Here is a 21,019-nt window from a genome sequence, read left to right as displayed (position 1 = left end):
CTATGTGTCTACATTAAAACATTTTTGTTCATACTTCATTAATATATGCTTATTTTAAACTTTCATGCAAAGAGGGAAATCACAACTCAGTCAATATACCAAAACTGTATTTATTAAACAGTTATTAGGCAGTGGCACAAACATTTATGTCATTTCCAAAACAGAAACTGCAAGATTGTCAAAGACATTTTAAAACAAGCTACGAGTGCACTTTTGCGAATGATGTCACTAAGATGACATATCAACACCACACTAAATTAAACTGTACTTTTTGTACAGAACACCACTACAATAGTTTAGAACAAATAAAGTGCAGTTTTGTACATGATGTCACACAAGGTATTTAAATAACTGTCAAATAAAAATTAGCTGCATACTAGGAAATCATATAGTATATGTCCTTCGCTATGTGGTACGTTACTGCGGACGTTATCTCCTTCTGTTGTTGACTATTTTTTTCAAACAGTGTTGATCTGGAAATAGTTGCTTCGGCATTTTGTTGGTGTGGCACCGAAAGGAGATGTTGACATGCGGAGTTTCAAGCACACCTTATTCTCTAGTGCAGGGGTCTGCAATCCTTGGCTTCGGAGCCGCATGAGGCTCTTTGATGACTCTGATGTGGCTCAGCTGCATACTTGCAGACCCCCACCCGATTTTTCAGAAAGGTTTCCAGGTTTCAGTAACATTCTCCGATTTTCACCCGGACAACAATATTGAGGTTGTGCCGTGACGGTAGTGCCTTTAACGTTCTCCAACACATGTGGTCGCGCCCGCTTTTACACTATGCTATGGCATGCAGGCCTATCACATGTAATATGCGGCCTCTGTTAATGCACGAAAGTGACAGCAAGGCATACTTTTGCAACAGCCATACAGGTTACACTGAGGGTTGTGATATAAACAACTTTAACACTCTTACTAATACGCGCCATACTGTGAACCCACACCAAACAAGAACCACAAACACATTTTGGGAGAACATCCTCACTGTAACACACCATAAACACAACAGTACAAATACCCAGAATCCAATGCATCCCTAACTCTTCCGGGCTACATTATACACCCCCGCTACCACCAAACCCCGCCCACCTCAACCGACGCACGGGGGGGGTTTGGTGGTAGCGGGGGTGTATAATGTAGCCCAGAAGAGTTAGGGATGCATTGGATTGGATTCTGGGTATTTGTTCTGTTGTGTTTATGTTGGGTTACGGTGCGGATGTGCTCTCGAAATGTGTTTGTCATTCTTGTTTGGTGTGGGTTCACAGTGTGGCGCATATTAGTAAGAGGGTTAAAGTTGTTTAAACGGGCACCTACAGTGTGACCTGTATGGCTGTTGAACAAGTATGCCTTGCAGTCACTTAAGTGCGTCTGCTGAAGCCACATACAACATGTGACTGGGCTGGCAAGCTGTTTATTCAGGTTGTAGAGGGCGCTAAAGGCTGTGCCTTCATATCCCGACCTTGTTTTTGTTGTTTGGGTGTAAATCAGCAAATATAAGAGATATTATTTTCTCTGAAATTCGGGTGACGCTGTCAATATAAAACTCGCGGGCTGCACTAACATTAAATTTTCATTTCAAGGTGCGGGCCGCATGTCTTACTATACGGCTATACATACATAACACAAAGCGAAAAAAAAACTGTATGCAGTGGTATTTCATTTCAAATTTCAAAAGAGTTTTATGGCTCCCATTGTTTTCTTTTTATGTGAAACGGGTCAAAATGGCTCTTTGAGTGGTAAATGTTGCCGACCCCTGCTCTAGCGGGTGACCTTTCAAATGATGCTACATTAGCAGAGGTGCTACTTTTTGTAGCAACGCTTTTGCCACATAATTATTCAACACTTTCCCGCTTGAAGCCAAACCACCGCCACACCTTTGCACTATGCAAAGGTGTGGTATTGCTGTTTTTCTTGGGAATTAATTCTTCCTTCATTTGTTACCAGATTTGCACTTTCTCTCTCATATTACCACCCGCACCACACCATTAGCTTTACAGCAAACGTTACCATGTCGCTACCTGTCTGCTCCACGGGAGCGTGTGATGTTGCACACGTGACGTATGTAAGAAGGTGCGCTTGTTTTAAGTCTCTGTGAGAAGGAGAGACAAGAAAAAGTGGGAAACGCATGCAGTGTAATGCCAACAGTTAAAAGCAACTGCGTGAGAATGTACTCTCGAATATAACAGTATAGTCATTTAATATATCGCACAGAAACAAACCCGCGATATAGCGAGTATATCGAGTATATCGATGTATCGCCCAGCCCTACTGTAACATAATCAACGGGTTGAGCATTTCCTTATCTTATCAACTTTTGGTTTTGCAATCTTGTGATTTTCTGTAGAGCGCTTTGACTTGCCTTGTGTGTAAATTGTACTCTATGAATAAACTTGCCTTGCCTATGTGAAGGAACCTATAATTGATTTTATTGATATGTTCTAAATATTTCAGGGTTTCTATCGAGGAAACCTTACAATGTATTATATTTATAAACTGCTATAAAACTGAGCAGATGGCAAGGGTTTGCGATGTAGAGAAATCCCATATTTTTACCAACTTTCCCATGAGATTTCCCATATTTTGAAATTATAATGTTGATGCTTCTCTGAGGCGGCACAGTGGAACAGGGGTTAGTGCATGTGCCTCACAATACGAAGGTGCTGAGTAGTCCTAAGTTCAATCCCGGGCTCGGGATCTTTCTGTGTAGAGTTTGCATGCTCTCCCCGTGACTGCGTGGGTTCCCTCTGGGTACTCCCGCTTCCTCCCACCTCCAAAAACATGCACTTGGGGATAGGTTGATTGGCAACACTAAATTGGCCCTAGTGTGTGAATGTGAGTGTGAGTGTTGTCTGTCTCTCTGTGTTGGCCCTGCGATGAGGGGGCGACTTGTCCAGGTTGTGACCCTCCTTCTGTCCGAAAGCAGCTGAGATAGGCTCCAGCACCCCCGCAACTCCGAAAGGGACAAGCGGTATAAATGGATGGATGGATGGATGGATGCTCCTCTGACCCACGAATTAGACACACAGGTGTTTGTGGCTCTACTCTAATTACCACAGCAATAAACAGTATGTCACTACTGGTCTGATGTTTCCCCAAAAATAATGTTTAAAAAAACAACTTAGACCCTTGTACAGCTGTTTACTGACGTAGACTATTCATGTTTAAATAACTTTAACTGCAAATGAATATTGGCCTCTTTGACTACTGGTAATTGATATTGGCCCTGAGAAAACATATCGGTCGATCTATTGTTCACATTAGTCATCAGATATATGTCAAGCTCCATGCAACTGCTCATGACTTAATTAACACATTTTTGCACAGTGTTTTACGAACATTGAATGCCCTATGCAAAGGTGTGGTATTGCAAATTGATCAAGGCAGAGAGGGACTGACCACAGGTTGGTACTAGCAACCACATATTTTTGCCATTATTAGATGTGCTACAACCTAAAATACGGAGAAAAAATGTATCTCTTGGGTGGGGAACCTACAGCTCGATTCATCCACTCCATTGATCTATTGATTTATATTCCTAAGATTCAACGACATTAATCTGTCCTCTGCGAGTTGGCCTTCCGAAAGCTATCTATCGTTTTAACATTGTTTTAAAAGTCAATCAATTTATATTATTGATACAAGAAAAACAAAACACTTCATTTAATAATGGCAGAATTTATATGAAGTTTAACACTTTTAACGATAAGAATGCTAAACGTTACTTAAGTCTGTCTGCCCATCTGTGGCGTCCTTGCCATCAGTCATCAAAACAAGAATGGTAGAACGTTTGATCATGTTACGCCTATACTGGTTCACCTGCACTGGCTTCCTGTGCACTTAAGATGCAACGTTAAGGTTTTATTACTTACTTATGAAATACTAAACGGTCTAGCTCCATCTTATCTCTGTTATTGGATTGTTCCATATGTCCCGGCCAGAAATATATGTTCTGAAAACTATAGCTTATAAGTGATTCCCAGAGACCAAAAAAAGTCTGTGGGCTATAGAGCGTTTTCTATTTGGGCTCTGTTACTCTGGAATGCACTACCGGTAACATTTAGAAATCCTGCCTCATTAGAAGCATTTAAGTCCCATCTTAAAACTAATTTATACACAATGGCGTTTAAATAGACCCCCTTTTGGACCAGTTGATCTCAAATATTAGTGTGGCCTCAATAGCCCTGCTGTAGTGTGTAGCATGCTGGGAATTATCTGCGCATGTGATGGAAGAATGCACTGCACATGTGATGGAGGAATGCACATTGAAGGGTTGAAATTCTACTGAATTTGCATTAAATCAGGTTGTTTTAGCTAATAATCGTGCTGCAAGATCAAGCATGTTGCATTCAATGTTTATTCCCATTAATTTCCATGGAAAGTTTCCAACTTTGAATATTACCGGAATTTTGCAACCCTAATCACAAGTGTCTAAAACGGCTGCACAAGCCACAACGACATTCTCGGCTCAGATCCCATACATCCCAGCCAAGATAATCTTGGTTGCCATACTTCACCCGCGTCCTATAATTAAATCCTAAACACTTCAAAATGTTGCATCTTCCATATGTCTTATCTGTGTGGGTAAAGTGATCAGATGTAATATACAACGGCAATTAGTTGCCGTACAACACCTGGAAATGGAAAAAATCTGTTGAATGTACATAAAAAATGCAGAGTTGCATGTTAACGGAATTAGGCAAAAAAAACTTAGTTATTACTTCATGAGGCTAAATTCCTTACTGGTCGGGCTGTGGCATGGTAATAAACACAGTTTGACGCGCGGATCATCGGCATATGTTCACTTTGGCCCCTTGGAGGTAAAATGTTTGGCCACCCCCGATCTATACCATAACATTTACTTTCTGTAAATGCATGTAACGGATTTTAATCTGTTTAATAATGAATATTAACGCATACAAGATTGTTTTTGTTTTTAAAGGCTTACTGAAACCCACTACTACCGACCACGCAGTCTGATAGTTTATATATCAATGATGGAATATAAACATTGCAACACATGCCAATACGGCCGGTTTAGTTTACTAAATTGCAATTTTAAATTTCCCGCTGAGTTTCTTGTTGAAAACGTCGCGAAATGATGACGCGCAACGTCACGGACTGTGAGGAAATATTAGCGCAGCACCACTTACAGCTAAAAGTCGTCTCTTTTCATCGCGCAATTACATAGTATTCTTGACATCTGTGTTGCTGAATCTTTTGCAATTTGTTCAATTAATAATGTAGAAGTCAAAGTAGAAAGATGGGGTTGGGAAGCTTTAGCCTTTAGCCACACAAACACACGGTGATTCCTTGTTCAAAATTCCCGTAGGTGAAGCTTTACTATGGATCAGAGCGGTCAAGCGAACATTCCCGACCACTTGTCAACCGGCAGGTTTCGGTGAGAAAATTGTGTTAAAAAGTCGCCTCTTAACGGAGATCTGTGGAGTTTGCGCCGTCCTTGTATCTGCCGTGACTTCCCTCAGACACTGGCCTCAAGACACCCGTGGACATACCCCTCCGACTATCAGGTACTATTTAATCTCACTAAAACATTAGCAACACAATAGAAAGATAAGGGATTTCCCCAAATTATCCTAGTAAATGTGTCTAAAAACACCTGAAACCGTCCCAATGCAATCGCCTTTTTTTCTTCTTTTTTTGTAGTCCTTCGCTATCAATATCATCATCCACGAATCTTTCATCCTCGCTCAAATTAATGGGGATAGCTCTTGCTGCTGGAGCAGTGGTTCTTAACCTTGTTGGAGGTACTGAACCCAACCAGTTTCATATGCGCATCCACCGAACCCTTCTTGAGTGAAAAATAAAATAAATTGCAAATTCAAGACAAAGTTATTTGATCTTTTACTGGTGCACAACCGTGCATGAACATCACCTTGTTCAAAGAACAAAACCAACACAGTGCATGAACTCGTAACAAATTACACACCTGCAAATCAGTTTAGGTTCTGCTGTTGCCATATCCCTAATATGCCAATAGGGAGAAGTTTTTATGTACACGATGAGTTGGGTGTGGCTTGAGTGGAGGCTCCACCGAACCCCTGAGGCCGACTCACCGAACCCCTAGGGTTCGATAGAACCCTGGTTAAGAACCACTGTGCTGGAGGCTACCAGTAAAAACAATGTGAGGACGTGAGAGCCCTCACCCTTGTAACGTCATCGTCTGCGACTTCCGGTAAAGGCAAGGCTTTTTTATCAGCACCAAAAGTTGCGAACTTTATTGTCGACGTTCCCTACTAAATCCTTTCAGAAAAATATGGCAATATCGCGAAATGATCAAGTATGACACATACAATGGACCTGCTATCCCCGTTTAAATAAGAAAATCTCATTTCAGTAGGTCTTAAAGCGTTCTTGGTAAAAAGTTTGAGCAATTCAAACAACTTTATGCTGGATGCACCATCAATGATGCACCCCTTCCCATGGTACTCACATGTATGAAATTAAAAACTGTAAAAAGGGTGAAAGGTCATTCATCCTACCTGTCTCTGGGGTCGATCCAGCTGGTGCTCTGGTTGATGTGGTCAATGTAGTAGACTTTACCATCAAAGTCTCTGGATTCCTCCCAACCTTCAGGTAGTGGCAACTCCTTCCTCGGCATGTCAGGCTAGTCTCCATGTAATTATCGCCCCGCTACTCAAAATCTTAACGAAGGGGAGCCATTGCTTTTCTCTGTCATCACTGTCGTCATCACGGTCAGCATCAACGACAAAAACTATTTCCAATATTCCCGAGCTGGTGCATCCATCATAATAATCCAGAGAGAATGGGGGGGGGGGGGGGGGGGGGGGATATGCTAAATGTGATGATGGGGGTAAAATGGTTCCATAAGGCAGGACTTGAGCAGTTATTTTGTTTTTAAAAGCTGTATTGTATTGGAATCTTAAAAGGAGTCTTGACGGCAACTTTGGAAGCAAATTACCGCATAAAATGGCACCCCCCGCCACTTCTCAAAATAACAGTTATTTTTTTGGAGCAAATATTTTTTCTTTAAAAAAACACACACTCAATATACCCAAACCGCCTTGTTTTCTTCTTGCCCAAAGGCCACCATGTTTTTTAGCAAGCAGGAACCGATACTAGCCAGCTTGCCAAGAAGAGAGCAGCCGACCGTGGTGTGGGACGTTGACCGAACAAGTCCAGCGGGACAAAAAGCCGCGGCGATACCACCGCTATAAACAATAAAAAAGGGGGAATATGACCTATTTCACGCCGACGACACGTAGGGATGCGGCAGCCTGTAGTAAAGTCTCCACCTTTCACTTCAGTTCCCGGGGACTTCACTTCACTCAAGTCACAAGCTGTGTGTGTCAAGACAAGCGGAAGTTGCTTACTGCGGCTTCCGGTATGCGCTTTCAGAATAATATCTCGCTCTCGAAATATTGTATCAGGGGTGTCAAACTCAAATACAAAGTGGGCCAAAATTTAAAACTGAACAAAGCTGCGGGCTAAGGTTTAAAAAATTAACCTTTTAATAGGGACCCAAACAAGATTTGCAATGAATATTGAACAAGCAAGGCTTAAATAGGGCAGCACAGTGTGACAGGGGTTAGTGCATCTGCCTCACAATACGAAGGTCCTGAGTAATCCTGGTTCAATCCCGGGCTCGGGATCTTTCTGTGTGGAGTTGCATGTTCTCTCCGTGACTGCGTGGGTTCCCTCTGGGTACTCGGGCTTCCTCCCGGGGAACAGGCAGAGCTTATATAACGTAATAGTGCAAAATCAACTTTCAAAAAACATCAGTGGTATATTAAATAAAATTTATTAAAAAAAAATAATGCCTCTTTTCTATTTGCAGCCTTCTGAGGTAAATATTAACATTAACTTTTTCCACAGGCTAATAAATTCGAAAATAAAATAAAAAAGAGGTGGGCGGGGTTTGGTGGTAGTGGGGGTGTATATTGTAGCGTTCCGGAAGAGTTAGTGCTGCAAGGGGTTCTGTGTATTTGTTCTGTTGTGTTTATTATGTGTTACGGTGCGGGTGTTCTCCCAAAATGTGTTTTGTCATTCTTTTTTTGGTGTGGGTTCACAGTGTGGCGCATATTTGTAACAATGTTAAAGTTGTTTATACGGCCACCCTCAGTGTGACCTGTATGGCTGTTGACCAAGTATGTGTGTGTGAAAGCTCCATATATTATGTGACGTGGCCAGCACGCTGTTTATATGGAGGAAAAGAGAACGTGACGACATGTTGTAGAGAATGCTAAAGGCAGTGCCTTTAAGGCACGCTCCCAATATTGTTGTCCGGGTGGAAATCGGGAGAATGGTTGCCCAGGGAGATTTTCGGGATGGGCACTAAACTTCGGGAGTCTCCCGGGAAAAGTGGGAGGGTTGGCAAGTATGAGTATTAGCGGTGAACGTGGTGTTACCGGCGGGCCAGCTCTAATGTTGATTTGATATTGCCTCTAAGGCCAAATTAAATTAAACGGCAGGCCAGGTTTGGCCCACGGGCCAGAGTTTGACACCCATGTATTGTATGGTCTAAAAAATATTTACTTAGTATGACATTTTTAAATGTTTTATGAATTAAACGTTATTACTTATGCGAATTATTTTTGACTGAACATTAAGTTGGCCACATCACATGTTTGCGTGCTTAGTAAACACTAAACCAGGGGTCACCAACCTTTTTGAAACCAAAAGCTACTTCTTGGGTACTGATTAATGCGAAGGGCTACCAGTTTGATACACACTTAAATAAATTACCAGAAATAGCCAATTTGCCCAATTTACCTTTAATAAAAAAATCTATATCTATAAAAAATGGGTATTTCTGTCTGTCATTCCATCGTACTTTTTTTTTTTTACAGAAGGTTTTTTGTAGAGAATAAATGATGAAAAAAACAATTGAACGGTTTAAAAGAGGAGAAAACACGAAAAAAATGAAAATAAAATTTTGAAAAATAGTTTATTTTCAATTTCGACTCTTTAAAATTCAAAATTCAAGCGAAAAATAATGAATAGAAAAACTACCTAATTCGAATCTTTTTGAAAAAAAAAAAAAGAATTTATGGAACATCATTAGTAATTTTTCCTGATTAAGATTAATTTTAGAATTTTGATGCCATGTTTAAATAGGTTAAAATCCAATCTGCACTTTGTTAGAATATATAACAAATTGGACCAAGCTATATAACAAAGACAAATCATTTTTTCTTGTAGATTTTCCAGAACAACTTTTTTTTAAGAAATTCAAAAGACTTTGAAATAAGATTTAAACTTGATTCTACAGATTTTCTAGATTTGCCAGAATAATTGTCTTGAATTGTAATCATAAGTTTGAAAAAATATTTCACAAATATTCTTTGTCGAAAAAACAGAAGCTAAAATGAAGAATTAAATTAAAATGTATTTATTATTCTTTACAATAAATAAGTAAAAATACTTGAACATTGATTTAAATTGTCAGGAAAGAAGAGGAAGGAATTCAAAAGGTAAAAAGGTATTTGTGTTTAAAAATCCTAAAATCATTTTTAAGGTTGTATTTTTTCTCTAAAATAGTCTTTCTGAAAGTTGTAAGAAGCAAAGTAAAAAAATAAATGAATTTATTTAAACAAGTGAAGACCAAGTCTTTAAAATATGTTCTTGGATTTTCAAATTCTATTTGAGTTTTGTCTCTCTTAGAATTAAAAATGTCGAGCAAAGCGGGACCAGCTTGCTAGTAAATAAATAAAATTAAAAAATAGAGGCAGCTCACTGGAAAGTGCTGCTATTTCAGCTATTTTTAGAACAGGCCAGCGGGCTACTCATCTGGTCCTTACGGGCACCACGTTGGTGACCCCTGCACTAAATAAAACCAACCCAAGAAACACGAACATATTTTTAATTGCATTGTCCCCGAATGCAGCTGAGATAGGCACCAGCATCCCCCACTACCCCGAAGTGGACAAGCAGTAGAAATGGATAAATGGATGGATGTGTTTATCCTATCTCAGCTACAATCAGGCGGAAGGTGTTGTACACCCTGGACAAGTCGCTAACATAGCTAGACAGACATTCACACTCACAATATCTGTACGCCTCGATAGAAATTCACAATCAATTGCACCCTCTAGTGGGTGGTTGTACAACTGAGATTCTCATAACTAGGACAAGAACACAGGTAACATAAAAGTTACGTAATCATTCGAATTGCGCATTTAATCTATTAAAATCAATTTATGAAAGCCAAAAATTGCTACCTTCGTTGTCATTTTGCCTTTAAATCTTCATGTATTACTCCCTCAACAAAACTTTGAATGGTGGCCGTTGTAAATGATTAAAAGAAAATGAGCAAATTATTGCAGTGAACCAAAAACAACAAGTGGTTTTCATATGTTGAATTCAAATGTGAAGGCACTACAAATCTAGGTGGTAACTGAGACAACCCAAACGTGGTGGTACGTTCATTTAGTCGTATTTTATCAACAGTCAACGTAGAGTGCCTAATTTTCGTCCATGCATAATTCATTGAATCCCTTGTGATTTACAATCAATGCAATTATGGCCTTGTTTTTTTTAGTTGCGCTCATCTCCTCGTTTCAACGCACCTTTTACACACACAATTAGGAAGCTACAATTTACCGGAAGCCCTCGAACGCAACATGTTCATCCTGCCCCTCTAGGAAGCAAAACAAGCAGAGAGCACAAGTCACATGGTCAGAAGGGAAGTAGAGAACCAGCAGTGGAAGTCGGCGCCATCCGCACTCGTCCGGGAAGAAGCAGCTCCCACACACATGGTGCTCCTGCGGCACATTTCGGTGGCTCTGTCCGCCGCCGTGGCTGCCCTTGGCTCGGCGCTCTTCATCGCCCTCAACTACTTCTACAGGAGGCGATTATGGTTACCGAATGCAGAGTACTGCACGATCCAGGAAGTGAGGTTTTGGTTTCTCTTCAGTATGTTTGGTGTTTCGTGCATGAACAAAATTGATAGTGAAAATATCGGAATGGGTAAATTGATGGCACTGCAGATTTCATGTGAGTCATTAATGATGCTGACACCGATTTGCATAGGATAACAATTAAGATATTGTTGTCCCAACAGGTACATGTGATGATCTATCTCTCCATGGAATCTATTTGCATGTCTGTAATCTTGTTACCCAGATTCAATCAAGAGAGCAGGCTTTAACATATACACTTTTTCTGTTGTTAAAAAAGCAGCTGACTGATTACCATGATATCAAATAGTACCTAAGACAGTAGATTTTGGGTGAGTTATATAATACCTTTAAGCAGGGGTCTTAAACTCAATTTACCTGGGGGCCACTGGATGCAGAGTCTGGGTGAGGCTGGGCCGCAAGAAAATATTTCTTAAAAAATATATGTTTAAATGTCTATATTTTGTTTTTAAACACAAAATAAAATCAATATATAAATGAACAAAATGAGGATTAAGAAATGTGAGGCAATGCAAATTAAATAAAAAACAAAAACAAATAATGATTTGAATTGGTCCAGGTTATTGGGGACTGTTATTACTGACGGACAGGTGTCAGCCAGGCAAGTTAGAAAATCCTCGTCTCCATGACAACGCCTCTGTCGTTTTCACTCACTTGCCGCTTTTCCACTAACGCAGGGGTAGGCAACCCAGAATGTTGAAAGAGCCATTTTGGACCCAATTTTAAAAAATGTTTTCTACTTGCTTCACGCAAGTGACGGTAGATCTATGTGATTGGTAGATTCCTTCAGCTCCCCACACAACACTGTCAAGCACCATTCATAAAAAACTTGCGGGCCGCACTAACATTAAACTTTCAAATTAAGGTGGGGGCCGCAAAATAACGTCTCGCGTGTCTGAGACCCCTGCCTTTAAGCATCTGAATTTGAACTGCTGTCGTGCATAGCTGCTTAAAGTTCAAGTTCCAATGATTGTCACACACACACACACACTAGGTGTGGTGAAATTTGTCCTCTGCATTTGACCCATCCCCATGTTCACCCCCTGGGAGGGGAGGTGAGCAGTAGCGTGCGTTGCGCTCGGTAACCCCCAATTCCAACCCTTGATGCTGATGCAGGGAGGCAAGAGGCCTCAGGTTTTTTTTTGTAATCTTTGGTATGACACGGCTGGGGTTTGAACTCACAACCTCCCAGTCTCAGGGCGGACACTCTGAGCTGATAGTTTAGTTTAGTTATCGTTAAAGTGTTCTCTTTCTCACATTTACTTACTTTTTCTTTGGCTTCTTATATGGTTAACATTTTCACACTTCCACAATCATGAAAGTTAAATAAATTTGGACTCCTAACATTTTCCTTTGCTTTCAGCAATACCCTTATAATTTTGGTCTTAATAATTGTTATATTTTCATATTATCACATTCCTATTATGTGACACTAATCAATGTTACAGCTGTTTTTTTTACGCTATTAGCATTTAGTTACACTTAATAGGTGTGAAGTTCAATCCCCTGGCAAAAAAACATCCTGGTGCCACGAGGTAAATTGAGAAAAACCCCTGGAACTGATGCTGTTAAGAGACACACAGGATCCCAGTTTACTTCTGAATGTTATGTTCCCATGTGTTTTAAGTGTAGTAAATTAAGTAATTTGTCACCTTGAGCAAGGAATTTAATTCCGTCATTTGCTCATCGTTGGAAACTTTGTTACGTAAATGGAGATAGCACGTGGCTTGTTTAAAGTAGAAATGAATAAATAATGCTACATGCTTACACTTGCAGAAAATATATTATTAGTTGTACAGTGGGGCAAAAAAGTATTTAGTCAGCCACTGATTGTGTAAGTTTTCCCACTTAAAATGATGACAGAGGTCTGTAATTTTCATCATAGGTACACTTCAACTGTAGGAGACAGAATGTGAAAAAAAATTCAGGAATTCACATTGTAGGAATTAAAAAAAAAATATTTGTAAATTATGGTGGAAAATAAGTATTTGGTCAATAACAAAAATCAACTCAATACTTTGTAATATAACCTTTGTTGGCAATAACAGAGGTCAAACAATTACTATAGGTCTTTACCAGGTTTGCACACACAGCAGCTGGTATTTTAGCCCATTCCTCTAAGCAGATCTTCTCGAGAGCAGACTTTCAACTCCCTCCACAGATTTTCTATGGGGTTGAAGTCTGGAGACTGGCTAGGCCACTCCAGGACTTTCAAATGCTTCTTACGGAGCCACTCCTTCGTTGCCCGGGCGGTGTGTTTGGGATCATTGTCATGCTGGAAGACCCAGCCACGTTTCATCTTCAAAGCTCTCACTGATGGAAGGTTTTGGCACAAAATCTCACGATACATCAACAACTCACGATACATGGCCCCATTCATTCTTTGCTTTAACACGGATCTGTCGTCCTCTCCCCTTAGCAGAAAAACAGCCCCAAAGCATGATGTTTCCACCCCCATGCTTCACAGTAAGTATGGTGTTCTTTGGATGCAACTCAGTATTCTTCTTCCTCCAAACACGACGAGTTGAGTTTATACCAAAAAGTTCTATTTTGGTTTCATCTGACCACATGACATTCTCCCAATCCTCTGCTGTATCATCTATGTGCTCTATGGCAAACTTCAGACGGGCCTGGACATGCACTGGCTTAAGCAGGGGGACACGTCTGGCACTGCAGGATTTGATTACCTGTCGGCGTAGTGTGTTACTACTGATGGTAACCTTTGTTATTTTGGTCCCAGCTCTCTGCAGGTCATTCACCAGGTCCCCCCGTGTAGTTCTGGGATTTTTGCTCTCCGTTCTCAAGATCATTTTGATCCCACGGGATGAGATCTTGCGTGGAGCCCCAGATTGAGGGTGATTATCAGTGGTCTTGTATGTCTTCCATTTTCTGATAATTGCTCCCACAGTTGATTTTTTTTCACACCAAGCTGCTTGCCAATTGTAGATTCACTCTGCCCAGTCTGGTGCAGGTCTACAATTCTTTTCCTGGTGTCCTTTAACAGTTATTTGGTCTTTGCTATAGTGGAGTTTGGATTCTGAGGCTGTGGACAGGTGTCTTTTATACAGACAACGAGTTTAAACAGGTCCCATTAATACAGGTAACAAGTGGAGGACAGAAGAGCTTCTTAAAAAATCAAGTTACAGGTCTGTGAGAGCCAGAGATCTTCCTTGTTTGAAGTGACCAAATACTTATTTTCCACCATAATTTACAAATAAATTCTTTAAAATTCTTACAATGTGAATTCCTTGATTTTTTTTCACATTCTGTCTCTAACAGTTGAAGTGTACCTATGATGAAAATTACAGACCTCTGTCATTTAAAGTGGGAGAACTTGCACAATCGGTGGCTGACTAAATACTTTTTTGCCTCACTGTATATGGTTACACACTGCAACAAAAGTACTAAATTTTTTACTCGCATCTCTGAAGCCTAATTTGATGGATGTCACTAAATCAGGGAAGCTAAAGACTGGGGGGCCGGACATCTTCCTTTACTATTAGTCTTAATTTGCATACTTGCCGTGTTCAAGGACCTTCTGCGAAAAAGCTAGTCAAAAATCCTCTCCGTGAGAGTACTCGTGTTTTAAAGAATGCCTAAAAGTTTTTGAACTGAAGTTGCTGGCCACCAGTTGAATAGCTGAAATTATGAAAAAGTGATTTTAAAAATAGATTAAAATAGAACCTAGAGGAAGACTAAAAGTATAATTAAAGACATTGAACAAATTGATAACCTTCTGCTTCTGACAAATAAGCTTGCGCAACACCGTTTTTATGGTGTTGATATAGTTTGAAGATGCATACAATTAGAGTATGTTTCATCACGTTTCCAATTTCTCATGACAGCATGTCCGAAAAGGAGTAGGAAGAAGCAGATCTTATTTAATCCTACCCCTTTTCATTTCATAGCAATTTCTAACATTCAATCAATCAATCAATCAATCAATGTTCATTTATATAGCCCTAAATCACTATTGTCTCAAAGGGCTGTACTGAATCTTTAACACAACAGTGAATACATAAATATGTAAATAAATGTTAATTACATAATAAGTAAGGGTTTCATACATAAAAAATTATGTATTTTTTTAATACAGGAATAAGATTATAATTTTTCAATAAGTATGTTTAAGAGTTGTCTTCCTTGTACTTTGTAAACACTTGGAGTTTGAACAGTTTCTTAAACTGGATCATATCAGTACTTTTACTTTTTGCTTAATCCTTTCCATAACTTATTTTCATACACTGATATTTTAAAAGGTCTTAAGTTATAATTATACCTTTGTTAAATAAATTGCATTACAGAAAAACGTTTAACTGCTAAATAAGGAGAGGACTTAAAGGGGTGCCTTGAGGAATGCCTCAGTTATATAAATCACAAATTCAGACTCTAGCAAAATGTCGATGCAAGGATCAGCCAAAGTGTTTATAGTGGTCCAAGTTCCTCTATACAACAACAGCTCTCTTGTGTTTTGGGAGTTTTCTGCAAAAATGTTTGCCACTCAAGTTTTTAATCTTACCCGGGGGGGCCGGTATGATATCTTTTAGTTGAATAGCCCTACCTAAAAAAAGCAGAGCATTCTTGCCAGATAGAGGATCCTTGAATAGCATATTAGGCGGTTGGTTCTTTAAAACAGTAGAGCCCTTTATTCATATAGAAGATCTTTGACGACTGATTTTGCACACATATGACATTGCATATTACAATTAGAATGCACAAAAAGAGAAAAAACATTTCTGTTCTTGTCTCACAAAGATTGTGAATGGTAAGGAAAAATACCCCAAAAAATCCAGTCTGGTCATACAGAGGATCTCTGACCAGTATTTTTGCTGTTTGTGCCTAAAAACAGCAGAACATTCCTGTCAATAGGATTTTAGTTTTTGCAGTAGGTCTGTGAAAAAAAACCATCGGAACAGCCCTGTCATGCTGACTTTTGACTTGCATAAACATATTGCTTCTGTTTGAATTAATTTACAACTGTGTTAATAATACATATTAATATTTCAGTATGTGCAGCTGAGATAGGCTCCAGCACCCCCCAAAAGGGTCAAGCGGTAGGAAAATGGATGGATGGAATAGCATTCTACAAACTATTTTTTGTCCTTGTTGCGGGAATTCCAATCTCTGTGTTCCGCTTTAAAATCTGAGATAAGGATGCAGACAGCTGGGAGGGTGAAGCAAGAATCTTTCACTATGCAAAGTCCACAATGACTGTGGGGAAAAAAAATAAAGGAGGAGCGGCACAAGCTGTGCAGCATCTCTGAGTCACTGCCACAGCTTGATGTTCGTCCCCCGGCGACTGCAGATGGCAAAAACAAAAAGAGCTACCTGGTTAATTTGGTGCTGTTTACTCTGAAATGGGCAGTCAGGGATTACAGCCCAGGCAAAAACAAGGCAGAAATGTAAACCATATCATTTTGAAACAATATGAATCTCCACAGAATCAAAGGTTTTTCCTTATATGACTTTGAAAGGTGGTTTTGTAGTCACTTTTCCCATATGGATGTCTCATACAATCTTCTGGCTTAATATTCTTGGTGACACTTAGTAAAATAGCTTGTTATAGTCTTGGGAGTCAAATTTGCCTTAGGGGTTGAACACAATTTGTTCCGGGAACGCTCGTCAACCTCCAATTTGTTCAGACTTAAACATTTTCTCCGTAAAAAAAAAAATCACAGAATTATCAGTTTCCGAGTCAATATATCACCATCATAACACACTTATTTAATGTGACAGCAATGTTTTACTTAATATCGAAGTTAATCACAAAATAATAAAAAATAAATAAAGGGGCAACAGGTGTTTCCTGAGCCAGAAAGAGTTACAAAATCTCCCTTTAGCAATTTCAGGGCCTTTCAGAGGTTTGAACTGTACGGTTATGAGGGTCTGGAACTTAAGAGAGAACGTGTGTGTCCTCTAAAAATTTCAACCGTGGTTTTCCCGTAGGAGGAAGAGGACCAAGGAAAGCGTCAGGTCTTAGTCCTTGGCCTGGATGGAGCCGGGAAGAGCAGCATGCTCCAGCGTTTGACCCCCGGAGGTGTTAAGAGAAGCTGCTGCCGACCCACAAAAGGCTTCAATTTCATGAGCATCAGTGCGCCCCCTTGTCAGCTGAACTTCTTAGAAAGTAAGAACCAACCCCCATCCATCGGAGCATCCATCCATATAAAGTCAACTGTTTTCTTTTTCACTCTCCTGGTACTTTAATTCTGCTATTGAACTAAGGTGCTAAAGTGTTATTAAATAATGAAGTTCATTTTCGATTGACTTATTGGCACAGACTTCATTTTCACGCTGCCCCACCAAAACTAAATCACTATTGACAATCTGATATTTATTTATTTATCTGTATTTGCCAGTTGTTGACTAGCACTAGATCCAGATAAGAGCAAATTTTACTTAAAAGAGAACTGCACTTTTTTTTAATCTGCCTATCTTTCACAATTATTATTAGAGAAAATATTTTTTTCAATGCATTCTAACTCGTAAATAACAGTCAGCTTACAATGGTGCCAATGGAAGGTACTCAATTCAGACCATAAAACCCCTGCCCCCAAAAATACTTGGTGACTTGAATATTTACCAAGTATTAGTGATATTGTTATTATAAGCAGACAAACTATTTGTAGTGGCACCGTGATCAGAGAACTAAATGCCTCTCACCTGGATAGTAAAAGGATAAGGACATAATCCGACAAGTTGGTCAACTTTGGCATCCAATTTAGACCCGGAAATGTCGACAAAAATGCGAAAAGTCGTTTGGTTCCACCAAACGACTTTTCGCGTCGTTTAGAATTATGAGTCATTCTTCATCTAAACAGGAATACATCAACATCCTAGCAGTAGGCATCCTAGTGACAGCGGACATTGTACAGCAAGTAATGTTTTATTATGTTTGTTGACTCTCATGATGTTTGCATGAGTAGTAATCAGTGATGTCGAAGGAAAAATCGATTTTTGTGTCATTCTCGGTAGTTTCAGGTCCTAAATGGCTGTCAGGGTCCCAACTTTTCGGATTGTATACTCAGCCATCATACTTTTCAGGTCAGAGGCATGATTTATGACCCACAATAAACTTACAGGGAAGCGAGGAAGCAGCAGACCACTCGATGATGTAAACACAGGGACACACAGAAGTGATCACGTCGCCGCTATAGTTTGTCTGCGTTAGCACCTATAGTAACAATATCAATAATACTTGGTTATTATGGAGTATTGTTGGCGCTTTTTGAATGGTTATCAGATTTTATGGGCTTAATAGTCAAGATCGCATTGGCTCTGTGGTAAGCGTACTTTTTTTTTTTTTTATTATTTTATTATATATTTCGAATTTAGAAAAAAATCAGTTTGTCGTCATGTCTTTCATGATTGTGAATTAAAAAAAGTGCAGTTCCCCTTTGACAGGCCGACTCCAATAGGCTCCATTGTAAGCAGACTTTTGATCATGTTTATTTACTAGTTAGAATGCATAAATGGATATAATGCATGTGTTGTTGTCCTACATAGGGATTGCAAATGATAGGCTTTTTTTTTAAAGGTTCCCCTTTAAAGATATTATATGTATTATCTACCGAAATCATGCTATGGTCAGCCAGTAAATTAAAGCTGTGCTGCTACCTAGCTGGAGGCTTGTGTATCGTTCGAGCAAGAAAAAATGTAGTTAATATTAGAAGTGCCACTGCCTCTCACGGCCCCCCTCACCTACTATTAAATATATTGCAGCATCTCTGTATAGAAGTATTTGTATTCTATTACTTTATCATTTGTCATGTTTGTTGATGTGAAAAGTCGGCGGCGGCGAGGAACTGCGGCAGTACTGGTCGGAATATCTGATAAGGACTCACATTCTGGTGTATGTAGTGGACTCCTCTGATCGGAGCCGCTTTCACTTGGCCAAGTCGGAGCTGCACCACCTCCTGAAAAGTCAACCCCAGCTTCCTGTGGTGATCCTGGGCAACAAACAGGTAAAGAAAAGAGGTTGTTAGACAATGTTATAATTACTACACCAGCATTTCTTACCCCTCTTACCAGGATAAACCGAATGCCGTGAATGTGTCCGAGCTTCACAAAGCTTTGTCTCTGGGCTCCGTGGTGGAGAACAGAAAGTTGTACATCTTGGCAATGCAGCTGGGATCAGACGGAGCCCTGAAGAACTCCTGTCAAGGCCTGGACAGCTTCCAGGACCTTCTGCTTGAAATAATCTGATCCCTGTGACTACTCGCAGACCAGGGACAAAGGATGAACAGCTTTTATGAGCGAAGATGAGCTAAACCCGGCAACTCATCATTTTTTTTAAGTTAATTTTAATTATTTCACTTTGTGATCATTCTGGCTTGTTTTGGCACGTCGACTGCAGATTATGCACCATGACGAGTGACTTAAAAGTCTGTGACAGGTTTACAGCAAGTTGTTTTTTATGATAAGTCTTGTCTATAATGCTTCAAATGAAATGTTTGGATCATGTTTCAGAAGATTTCTACAGCAACTCTTTTTGGAAAACAGTGGTAAAAATAGAGGAGGCTTGGAGGGGCTGTATGACCATTAGAAAACCTTTAGAACAAGTTGGTGAGCTTTTTACGTTCTTGAAAATCTGAAACAGACATACATCTACCTTGCAAGGCATTACAGCGCTGTACTGTAAATATTTTTCTGCGAAAATATATCTCTAAAGTGAAACCAGCATCATGCATGAGTTCTGCTCAATTAGCATCCAAGATTAACTCAGCTAGCCGGTTTTATTTTTTTGTGATGCGATGGGTTTGACTTAAATGGCAAAGAGGAAACGTGATGATAACCTTAGAACAGCAAATTAGACCCACTGCCAGCTTGGAAGAGAGCAATTTGTTAAGTATTGGTGGCATACAGAAGTGGATTTTACCAACATAGTCGTCCATTGCCCTTCAAATTTTGCGGCTTTAGCAAAGAGCAGTTTTTTTAAAAATATATTATTTTGTATATTTTATATAATGTGTGATATCTATTTTTAAAGCATATTTTACACTTTTTTTGGTCCTAAATTAAACATTTTCAAGCATTAAAATGGTTAAACTAAAAAATATCAATACTATAGTCGTATTGGCCATGAGATGAGACCAAACTAATCAGAGTGTGCTGTTCAGTATTGTGGTCACTGATTGGCTAAGCCTCAGGTAGCCTTACCATATTGAGTTGCGTTTGTTTATTTCAAACATGCATGCATACAACAAAACAATACAATTTTCTCTATTAAAAATGTTCGAAAAGGAGTATGAAGAAGCAGAGCTTATTTAATACTACCCTTTTTCCTTTACATATTGGATGAGAAGAGTGTAAAGACAAATAAAGGGGATCATTTCCTGTCCAGAGGGCTCTCACAATGTTAAAATTTGTATTTAGATGGTAGTAAACAGGTTTTTTTGTGGTCTGGTTACAAAAATAGATGTTTGTACAAAAGTTCAGGATTTGGTTTACACAAGTCGCCATGGTGTCCCTTTTATTTTTTACGTAACTGTAAAAAACACATAGCTGAGAGCATACTGGCTAATGACTAGCATGAAATGAAACAAGAGCACATTTGTACTGTCCATTATGTTGGTGTATTCAAGATGCAAGTAGTTTTTACATTCATTTAGTTGTATAATTCAGGGGTTAACTCATTTTTAACACTTGTAGGACAATTCTGGATGTTTAAATGTTACTCAAAACAAGCTCATGTTTAACGGCAACAACATATGTAAAACTTCAACAAGCATCGAAAAATGAATGGTGTTTCAAATGCGGCATAACCAAAACAAGTCAAATTATTCTTTGGCCTTTTTGATGTTATTGTGGCCACAGTGAGGAAGCAAAAAGAAACGGCTCATCTTTTGCCGCTGTTTTGGACTATGAGTAGCTTCGTTCATGCAGCGAGTTAAAGCAGCAGTCTTTTGTAATGAATGTGATGTTTTATTCTGTTTGATACGCTGTAGTTCTAAAAGATGTTTTGGCAGTGTATTGATGGCCGCACTTTTTATGACAAGACCTGCATTGGTCTTTGTACAGTATGTGTTAATGCAAAGTGGTGTAGCATCTGTGCATGTTATAAAACATTTTAAATGTGTGGAAAATATTAAATATATGCATTGTCCTTTCAGCCTCTTATT

At 39.4% G+C, this 21,019-nt stretch overlaps 2 protein-coding genes across 2 annotated transcripts in view; one reads left to right on the top strand and one right to left on the bottom strand.

Annotated features, from left to right (window-relative positions):
- wwc1 (WW and C2 domain containing 1) overlaps window positions 1-7,356 on the bottom strand; it is a 57,526-nt gene extending 50,170 nt beyond the window's left edge. Inside the window, exon 1 of the mRNA XM_061898805.1 lies at window positions 6,504-7,356. Within this exon, the coding sequence (XP_061754789.1) occupies window positions 6,504-6,622 (119 nt within the window). The 5' untranslated portion in view covers window positions 6,623-7,356. The remainder of the gene's footprint in view (window positions 1-6,503) is intronic.
- A 3,280-nt stretch (window positions 7,357-10,636) lies between these two features.
- arl10 (ADP-ribosylation factor-like 10) lies at window positions 10,637-21,003 on the top strand. Its single transcript, XM_061898803.1, has 4 exons — window positions 10,637-10,874; window positions 16,848-17,025; window positions 18,687-18,862; window positions 18,930-21,003. The coding sequence occupies exons 1-4, from the start codon at window positions 10,656-10,658 to the stop codon at window positions 19,101-19,103; spliced, it is 747 nt and encodes a 248-aa protein (XP_061754787.1). The 5' UTR covers window positions 10,637-10,655; the 3' UTR covers window positions 19,104-21,003.
- Window positions 21,004-21,019: the final 16 nt, after the last annotated feature.

This window comes from Nerophis ophidion, linkage group LG04 (assembly GCF_033978795.1).
Source record: "Nerophis ophidion isolate RoL-2023_Sa linkage group LG04, RoL_Noph_v1.0, whole genome shotgun sequence".
Classification (NCBI taxonomy): Eukaryota; Metazoa; Chordata; class Actinopteri; order Syngnathiformes; family Syngnathidae; genus Nerophis; species Nerophis ophidion.
Note: the sequence above shows the minus strand (reverse complement) of the source record. Positions and strands in the feature narration are given on the sequence as shown.

What these genes read in the sequence shown, in the direction of transcription:
- arl10 (XM_061898803.1), top strand. Translation starts at nt 10,656, where the DNA reads ATGGTCAGAAGGGAAGTAGAGAACCAGCAGTGGAAGTCGGCGCCATCC. An exon ending in AGTACTGCACGATCCAGGAA is followed by an intron (nt 10,875 to 16,847) that starts GTGAGGTTTTGG and finishes GTTTTCCCGTAG; the next exon opens with GAGGAAGAGGACCAAGGAAA. An exon ending in TCAGCTGAACTTCTTAGAAA is followed by an intron (nt 17,026 to 18,686) that starts GTAAGAACCAAC and finishes TGATGTGAAAAG; the next exon opens with TCGGCGGCGGCGAGGAACTG.